This window comes from Podarcis erhardii (genome assembly GCF_964252035.2).
Source record: "Podarcis erhardii genome assembly, chromosome: 2".
NCBI classification, from domain to species: domain Eukaryota; kingdom Metazoa; phylum Chordata; class Lepidosauria; order Squamata; family Lacertidae; genus Podarcis; species Podarcis erhardii.
Window position 1 is genome coordinate 38,468,470 of NC_138498.1, and position 9,800 is coordinate 38,478,269.

Consider the following 9,800-nt stretch of genomic DNA (forward strand, 5'->3'; position numbering starts at 1 on the left):
TGTAAGTATTATAAAATACTATGATTTATTTGTTTACCATTTTAAAAAAGATAAATCATTTTCCTTTCCCCATAAATGCATTTATTTAGTTATGAAAAGACTGATGACTTCACCCATTACACCAAAACTTGTTCCTACAAATCTTACATTATCCCAGTGTTTGAATAATGGTCGTCATGTATGGGCAGAAACTTTCATCAGTCCATACATTTCTGTGCTTGCCCAGCTATGTCGTTCGTGCCTCCCCCAAGTAAACAGTTCTGCAAGCTTTCCAAGAATCACTGTCGCTCATTCATTTAACTGGCATTCCAGTTACCATAGTATTTGCCGGAAAACAGACATGGAGAAAAAAGTACAGGGTATAATACATCATCTAATCATAAACCAGATTACCAATAGGCTCTCCAGGTCAAAGCATGATAACAACAGAATTCCAAGGCATGTGTGGAACCTCAGGTGACATCAGTGAGTGGGTTGCAAGAAAGTATACAGAAACAAACTCCTAGGATGACTAGTCCCAGAAGGAGGAGTAGAGAAACCCATGAATATCATGGCAGCTGGAAGACATTAGGAGGAGAAATCTCATCGGCTGGTAAGAACATTTGTTGTACAAGTGCGCACCACATATATTCGTGTCTTTCTAGGATGTATGGTAACATTAGGAAATGTCATTGTTGGAATGTAAACCAAAATTGTGCAAGGAGGATATCCTGTGGTGAGAGATGCCTCAAAAAATACCTTTTGATGGAGATTGATTGAAATGTTTATAGCACATTCTTGATTGAAATATTTATCGCTCATTCTGGCAACAGAGGTCTGAAGAAAGGACCATTGCTTTGTGTGCAGAAGGTCGGAGGTATAATCCCTGGCATCTCCAGGTAGGTCTGTTAGAGACTGCTATTTGAAAACCAGGAAAGACACTATTTGAACTAGATGGACCAATGGTCTGACTCAGTAAAAGGTAGCTTCCTAAATTCCTATAGACTCATAAACTTAGAAGTCTTGCTAAGCTCACTTTTTATCGGGAGTCAAATACACAGTATCAAACCCTGGGAAATTATGTTCTAGGAAACAAAAAATCACAAAGTCGAAAAACCTATGCAAATGTCTAAAAATACAAAATTATTACTTCTTACTATACATTATAAGGCTGGCATAATGCTGCAACTCCATCAGACTACAGAACAGCAAGCAAGAAAAAACACACCCAAGCAGTGGGGGGGGGGGGGCAACCCGCCCATGTGAGCTGTTTAAAGGAGAGTGGGAGGTTTTGCAGACCACACTCTGAAGTGTGTGCATCACTCCTTAAAAAGAGGGTTTGGAAGAGCTGTGAGGACAGGGATTGGGATGAGCTGTGAGAGATTAGGCAAGGGGATGGGTGGTGTGTAAAGTGAAGGAGTTGTTCGGGTGTAAACTGAGAAGCTGGGTTGGCCTGGTGTCGGGACAGGGGGAGTGGCAAAGGGTTTAGTAGGTAAGCAGGGTGGGTGGTATTCTTGCTAGAAAGTTTAAGTTTAAAGCATTATTTAAATGCCTTTTTTCCAGACAGTGACTTGAGCTTCCTTCAATTAAAGTGGTTATAATAACAATACTTGATCATGATTCTTAGCAGATTCAAGCTTTGTTATTCATTGTTTGCAGTAAACATTGCAGCAGTGGATTTTGCTGGGTCTGAGAATGACGGGATTATTCCATCTGGCAAGAGATCACTTCTAATTATTATACACATTATTCATAGTGTTGCGCCTCAGGCTGCACGTCATGTCTTCATAGACCATATTTTGTGTTTCTGCTGCCTTTCCTTTGTTGCAGCATTTCTTGATCTGTTAAAGGGGGAGAAAGCAGGCAGCAATTAATATGCATTGCTCACAAGGATCCATCCCAAAGGGCTGGAGTCAATATTGATAAGGGGAGGGATGGGTAGGCATGTGTTGATCTGATACCCAGTGTGTTGGGGAAAAACAGGGTATAGAAAAAGAGAGCTTTGGCCTCTTCTATACCCAAGCAGTGATACAGATCACTACTATAGCAGCTTGAAGACATCTGTGCCAGTCTGGAGAAGCCTGGTTCAACTGACAAAGACTTTGAAACAATAGCACTAGGCAACTCACACCTAAAAGGTAAAAGTCAAGGTAAAGGGACCCCTGACCGTTAGGTCCAGTCGCGGACGACTCTGGGGTTGTGGCGCTCATCTCGCTTTACTGGCCGAGGGAGCCGGCGTACAGCTTCCGGGTCATGTGGCCAGCATGACTAAGCCGCTTCTGGTGAACCAGAACAGCTGAAAGTTTTTTTACTGCAATGGTAATGGAAGCAAAATGTATCACAGGATTGTGATACATTAGCACTTGGAAGCAGGGGCAGCAGGTGTTGCTCCCTAGCTCACTGGGAGGCCAAATACTTTGCATGCAGAAGGTCCTATCCCCAGCATCTCCAGGTAGGTTTGGAAAGGACCACCATCTGAAACCCCGGAGAGCTGCTGCCAGCTAGTGTAGGCAAAACTGAACTAGATGGACCAATGGTCTGACACAGTATAAGGCAGAATGACTTTGTGGGGGAAACTCAGGAATGCAACAATTTAGGATGAACGTTATCTATGTGTTCAGAGATACAGGGCTTCTCCACACTTCCTCTTGTCCTGCTGCCTTCCTCTGGGGAAAACCGTGCTAGGAACAAACAGTAATTCAGTAATTGTGGATGGCATCAATTCTGTGGGGAGAAAAGCTATCATGAGAGCACCTATCTTTTAGGTATTACTGGTATTACTCCGCTTTAATTATTGCAGAGGAAAAACCATTAGTGTGCTTTTCTATTCTGTTAAATTGGGATAATTCTGCATACTCAGTCTGTCAACATGCTTTGATGTAGTTTTGAATCTTTAGTCTGTTTCTTTTCTCTTCAGCACTGAGATTGCATGAGCCCATTCAATCCTGAAATAACTATGATACTGAGTCCAAGAGACCATCTCATTCATACAGACCCATGAAGAAGCACATTATTATGCCAACAATTTAGCAATTATGGGGAAGGGGAGAGAGATTCTGATGCCATATACTTGGGAATATTTCCTCAGTGAGGTGCAAATCTTTTAGGAGGAAGACTGATGGAACTCAGCTAACATAAAGGAAAGTGTTAGTCATACTCACATCTATATGAGATAGGATAAAATATCCCAGTCCAACAAGCAAGAGCAGTGACATGAAGATAAGGATATATGGCACCCAGAGAAATGAAGGACACTCGGTTAGCTTCATAGCTGAGGTCTCTTTAGAGATAGAAAGAGAGGAACATGTTTTGTTACTTTCCACACAAGCCTATGGTGAAGAAGAGCAAATCAGGAACCCAATTGCTATGCTGGGGTTGTGGATGCAAGTTTTGCCATTTACAAGTCTTTCTCCAAACATGCCCTAAGATATAAATGTCTATCATGAATAGAAGAATTAATGTTTGCTTACTTAACATTATCTGTACTGCCCTTAAAGAGTTAAGGGCATCGTCCAGAAGAGGGAGACTCCCTGAATTCTGCCTCATCTCTGTCTCCTGGCCCCCTCCTCTTCTGCCTCTGAGTCTGGACTGCCTTCTGCCACAGCCTCTTCCTGCTCACTAAACCCTGTTGCTTCTTTAGCTTCTGACACCTCCTTCTCCCAGCCTGTTCCCACTTCTCCCTCTGACCACTCATCGTCCATCCCGTCCCCCCACCAATCCCCTGGCTCTGAGCCTTCTTCCACTGAGGGTTCCCTTGGGGATTCCCCAGTTGGTGCCTCCCAGCACTCCTCTGCATCCAGCCAGTCCATGACAACTTACTGCACTAATGGTATGAGTTAGTTGTGTGTATATACATGCACATTTCGCTAGATACTTGTCTTTAATAATAATAATAATAATAAATTTTATTTATATCCCGCCCTCCCCAGCCGAAGCCGGGCTCAGGGCGGCTAACAATAATCAAATAATCAAACAATCAAATAATCACACATTCAAAATATTTCATTATAAAAATTAATTAAAATCAAATTAATGGCAACCGATTAAGCAAGATTCTGTGCAGGTTGCCAGAGGAGGGAGTCAGGCTGCGCCCTGTAGCCAACAAATCATTCTGCCATTCCCTCTAACTGTTGAAGTAATGATTGCTCCTGACCCACCTTTCACTGCCAAGATGATAGTGCTGAAATTCATTATCCTGGGCTCCTGGTTAATTATCAGGGTGCCACCACACAAATACCCATCACTGTCATTCTTCTTCACATGCTTCAGCATTATCGTCGATGCGTTCTTCAGCTCAAAGTACTCCATGCGATATGCATATTCAGGTGCTTTGGTCATGCATAGACCCTGCTTTTTCACATATAGCACATCCATGGTTTTCACAAGTGTCCGTCTCAAACGCAGCCCTGACATCGCCAGTTGGTCAAACTTGCAAGTAATGTTGACAGACTCCCCTTCCTCAGCAGTGATAACTATTAGTTCTGGTTTGTTTTCTTAAAGGGGAAAAAAGGGGGAAGGACAGGCATACAGGACAGGTGAGATTCTGAAGATATTGGCCGTATTGCTGTGAAATAATGGGACTTACCTGTACACTTGCACAATTGACTTCAGTGGGTTTTAAGAATGATGGATTGCAACAGGTTTCAAATGCTGAAACCAGCAGGAGCTGAGAGTGGATACAATCATTTCCAGTTTCTGAAATGGTGGAAGCCCTTTCACTCTTGAGTAGGAATGGACTGCACAGTCAATTTCAGTGACTCCCAGTTTCTTAGCTCCCCAGTCTTTAGTTCAGTTTGCCACATTTCTGCGTCATTTGCATTCTTTCAGAAAGCAAGTCCTCATGAAAATACGTCTACATTTTAGGGTGCATTTCTCCTAACAGACATGTTTTTGTATGTTCTTTTCCCCGGCTTGTATATTTCTGCAGTGTATTTTGTTATTTTCCTTAGTGCATGTATTTTAATGCATGTTTTCCTAATAAAGAAATTTCTTCAGAAATATTTTGGTTAGAGAACTGTGTTGCAAAATTTGGAAATGCAAATTCCAAAGGATACCGGTGTTTCAGTTTGTGCCCTGTTTTGAGAAGCAAGGCTTCCTTGGGAGATAAAGGGGATACATATTCTTCCAGAATGTGCTACTGCTTCTGGGAATTCAGCACTCACACCGCAACTAGTTCCTGGGGAAATCAGATTTTCCTCATTAGCACCAACATGCTTTTGAGTTTTAGATATGAATGTGCTTGTCTGCAGTTGTCCGTAGCCCCTGAAATATCACTGTTTGCAGGAGACAGATACAGCACAGGGATGTTAATTTTTTTTTTAATAAAAAAATGCTTATTGTTTTAGCATTTTTCTGGGTGCGTATTCTAATGTTGTGGGCAATGAGTTATTTGCCTGCATGTGACCTTTAAGAGAAAATAATGGAGAATTTGAGCAAGAGAACCACCACCACCCCTCCAGAAGAAATGCCTACCATTTGAGATTATTATTTTATTTGGTTTCTTCATCCCGGGAGACTGTACCTACCACACACACACACACACACACACACACACACACACAGAGCACTGAAGAATGTCCCTTCCAGTTTTATTTGTTTGCCTGCTTAAAGGTATGAGCATGTTTTTCTTTGTCCAGTCTCTCTGTAGTAAGACTGCTCCCCCACATGGAAATTTAGGAAGCTTCGTTATACTGAATCAGACCACTGAGACATCTAGTGAAATATTGTCTATATAAAGGCGGTCCAACTTTTCATACTGTTTGGGACGGAAGAGTACTTCAGCACAGAACCTGCGGCCCACACACTGAATTAAATTTCCATATTGTGAATTAAAGTGTTCACAATATATTTAATATCATTTAATATACACAATATATTTAATTAAATATATAATTAAATACACAATTAATATATTTAATCAATTGATTTATTAAACAAATTTAATATATGCACTTTTGTTAGCAGCCCATGACACAAATGATAATTTTTTAAGATCTTAAGATTATCATTCTTGAATCTGGCGGGAAGGCCACAGGTTGAACCACCATAGTCTACACCAGGGGTAGTCAACCTTTTTGTATCTACCACCCACTAATGCTTCTTTCTTGATGGTAAAATTTTCTTACCACCCACCAGTGCTCGATGGAAGGAGGATTCAGCTTGTGCTGTAGAAACCCCTGCTGCCCACCTAGAATCCTGAAACGCCCACTAGTGGGCAGTAGGGACCAGGTTGACAACCCCTGGTCTACACTGACTCACAACGACTTTCCAAGGTCTCTTAGCCCTACCTGGAGATGCCAGGGATTCACACTGGCCAATTTCACGCATAATGCCTAGCCATGGTTTGTTTAACAAAGTTAAGCACAGTTGAGAAATAAACCATGAATTGTTTCTTTAAAGCTTGTTTTGTTTTACAGCTGCTCTTGCCTTTGTTGTTTGGTGAGTGTCTGGAGTGTAGTGGTCAAACAAACCATGGTTTACAAAGCGTGCCGAGTTCACATATACCATCAAATCAAGGTTCATACAACAAACAATAAACCATGGTTTCAGACTGCGATTTGCTGGCAGTAAGCAAACATAGCCAATCCACCAAAAAGGGTTCACACATAATTCTAAGCCATTAGTAAACCATGATTTAGTGATGTGTGGAAACCGGAGAACTATTGCTGCAGTGTTTTCTAAAGACGCTCACTTTCATTGCAGAAAACCTACATTTCTCAGCATCTACCCCATAACATTATGTTAATAGGAAAATGCAAAGTTCCTGACAACTGTCATCCACCCACCCTGCCTACCGTCACAGAGAGGCCTACCAGAGCCCATCATCACCTTATTCTGGTACAGCCAAATTCATTTAGTTTAGATAACTTTTAGTTTAGTTTAGTTTTTAGTTTAGATAACTTAGATAACTTTTTTCTGCTGTTTTCATTTGAATATTTGATATCTTTTACTGTCTCTCCCCCCCCCCCCTTGAGAACTCAACATTTATGGAGGGGAGAATTAGGCACGATGAGGACTAGTTCTCAGAGAGCTTTGAGGAGAGTTCAGTATCTTAATCTTTTATATATAAATTTAGCTTAAACCACCATGTAGCTGCTAATTATATTCATACACTCAGGTTTCAAAATTAATAATAGACTATTAACGTTGCCTGTAGCAGTATTTTTCTTTACTGCAGACACAAACAGTGTTTTGTTCACTGGCTGTTGTTCACTGGCTGTGCAGCAGGCAGGCAGGCAGGCAGGCACACACACACGCACGCACCCACACACCCACACCCCAAACAAAAATCCCTGTCAAATGCCATGTTAATTGACCCTAGCTCAGTCATTTGATCTCAAAAGGGGGTCAAACTGCACTTTACCTTCTACACACTTTTCAGAAAGCATTGTAAATTGGCTCCTTCTATTTTGAGAAAAAGCAGCTATATGACCCTGATCTGGAATCTGACTCACATCAAATCCTGCAGTAGCTTACAATCAACACCACCTTTGAGTGCAAAATAGCAGCTGGGGCGGGGTGAGATTTTTTAGTAGGAAATTATTAACATGTAAATTCACTGTAAATGGCATCATGTATGCAGGGAAACATTTGGGCCATGTAGATTTTGATTTCCCAAATCCAAAAATCTTCAAAAACGTAAAGATTTCAAAATGGGAATTTCAAATTTGATATACATTTTGGGATTCATGGGACTTTCAACTGGGGTGGGTGGGGGATAATGTTATTTTTCAAGAGTTAAAAGACATGAGCAGTTTCTACTTGTATGATTTTAACAGCTATGATGGCTATGTAGGCAAAAGGGAGCCTCTGAAGCAGGACCAGTCAAATACATTTTGGCACCCGAGGCAAACGACTAAATGGTGTCCCTTTGCCCACCAGAGAAGAAGGGGTGAAGATCTACATCAAGAATGAGGGTGGGGAGAGAAGGATCCACAATGGGATCTCCTGCCCCTGTGAATCCTGCTGCCCTAAGCGATCACTTCACTGGGCTTCATGGGTCAGCCAGCCCTGCTCTGAGTTCACTTCAAGACAACTTGTTTATTGAGCATTCACCTTAATAATTTTTCAAAAAGTTTGCAATCCGATTGTATTTTTGAGCATTTGTTCTGTTTGTGGAGAGGTTAGAGAACATTGCATCAAGCAAACATTATGCCACACTTCCTAGTGCATTTTTCCATCACCTTCCTCAGCAAAATGTCTGGAGGTTTGTTTGTTTTTCTTAGCAGGGGGAGCACAAGAGCTCCAAATCAAATTTAATCGCACAACCTAAATTTGCTGGTATGTGACTGAATCCCATCTGAAAATAGCAACAGTCTAGAAACGCCTCAAGAAACAGTATTGTTACTGGTAGAACCCTAGTTGCAGAAATGGGGAGGGGGAGGACTTTAGGGGGGGAATTAAGGAGGCAACCCCTCCCCTCCACAGATACAGATACAATGCAGCAAAGTCAGAAAAAATAGTAGTTTTCTTATGCTTACCATCGGAGGCTGATGTCCCATGGGGAAGCAGGAAGAGAACATGCATGGCAAGCACCCAATTGGACATTTTGCAGAATGACTCTCTTAAAACTCTGCAGCAGAACTGGCTTGTCACTGAAGTGACTGAACTGATTCTGAACTGAAAACACAGCAACCCTGAGGACTGATGTTAACCACAGCACAAGTCACATGGGACATGTTGAGCTCGTAAGTGTGATGGGTATGTGGGTAAGAAAATAAATAGATAATGAAACATTTTCAAGGCTCGGGGTTCAGAATTGTTTGTGCTTTATATGTCTGGGGAGCTGCAAGTCTTGTGTTTTTCTGAAGGCAAAGCTTTTGTTCAAGTAGACCAGCACCCAGCCACAACAGTGCATATATTAGATGCTATAGGAAGTAGGGAGGCCAGATGCAAAAGAAGACAGGCTCCCACAGTGCACCTGTTAAGTGTTGTGTAGAAAAGAGGGGTTTCAGCAGGTGTAGTTGGCATAAGGTGTACCTAGTGCAATTCCCTTTTTTACACAGCAGAGCCCTGTTCTCTTTTGCATCTGAAAGGGATGCAGTGAGTTACAAGTAACATACAGTAATTGGGGCCCCCACTAGACACCACCTCAGAGCAGGGTAACATGTGCAGTGCTTGCTCTGCTCTCACCGCCATCTGTTACTGGACCTGCTGTTCTCCTGAATATCTTATAAGATGGAGGAGCTAGAGCTGTTTATAATGGATGCCATGTGAGATGGAGTCCGTGCCTCTCTCATGTGGTCAGGCTGGTGCTCCTAGATGTTGTCTCCTTACACTCTCCCCCAACCCAGGACAAAATGTCCTCTCTCTGTCCCAGCAGCTCTGCTTCCAGGGCACCATCTTGCCAGACAAAAATGGAAAAAAAATAGTAATTCTGTTTGTTAATCTGTGAGGATTAGATCATGCACAATTGCCACAGAATGGAACTCGCACTAACATAAGCTAACAAGAGAGACATTTCTTCTTCTTTCTTTCAGAAGCAAGGAGCAAGCTTGCCATCACTCTGCTCCAATTACAGTGGTACCTCGGGTTAAGAACTTAATTCATTCCGGAGGTCCGTTCTTAACCTCAAACTGTACTTAACCTGAAGCACCACTTTAACTAATGGGGCCTCCTGCTGCCGCCGCGCCGCCAGAGCACGATTTCTGTACTCATCCTGAAGCAAAGTTCTTAAACTGAAGCACTATTTCTGGGTTAGCAGAGTCTGTAACCTGAAGCGTCTGTAACCTGAAGTGTATGTAACCTGAGGTACCACTGTAATTTGAAAATTAACCAAAGTTATGAAAATAAACTTTTAAAAGCACACATACCTCCTTTCC

At 42.1% G+C, this 9,800-nt stretch overlaps 1 protein-coding gene across 1 annotated transcript; it reads right to left on the minus strand.

Moving 5' to 3' along the window:
* Positions 1-58: 58 nt before the first annotated feature.
* Positions 59-4,392, minus strand: CD7 (CD7 molecule; the record flags this gene model as incomplete). Its single annotated transcript, XM_081850969.1, has 3 exons — positions 59-1,820; positions 3,141-3,259; positions 4,137-4,392. 3 exons carry the CDS (start codon positions 4,390-4,392, stop codon positions 1,710-1,712), a joined length of 486 nt encoding a protein of 161 aa, XP_081707095.1. The 3' UTR covers positions 59-1,709.
* Positions 4,393-9,800: the final 5,408 nt, after the last annotated feature.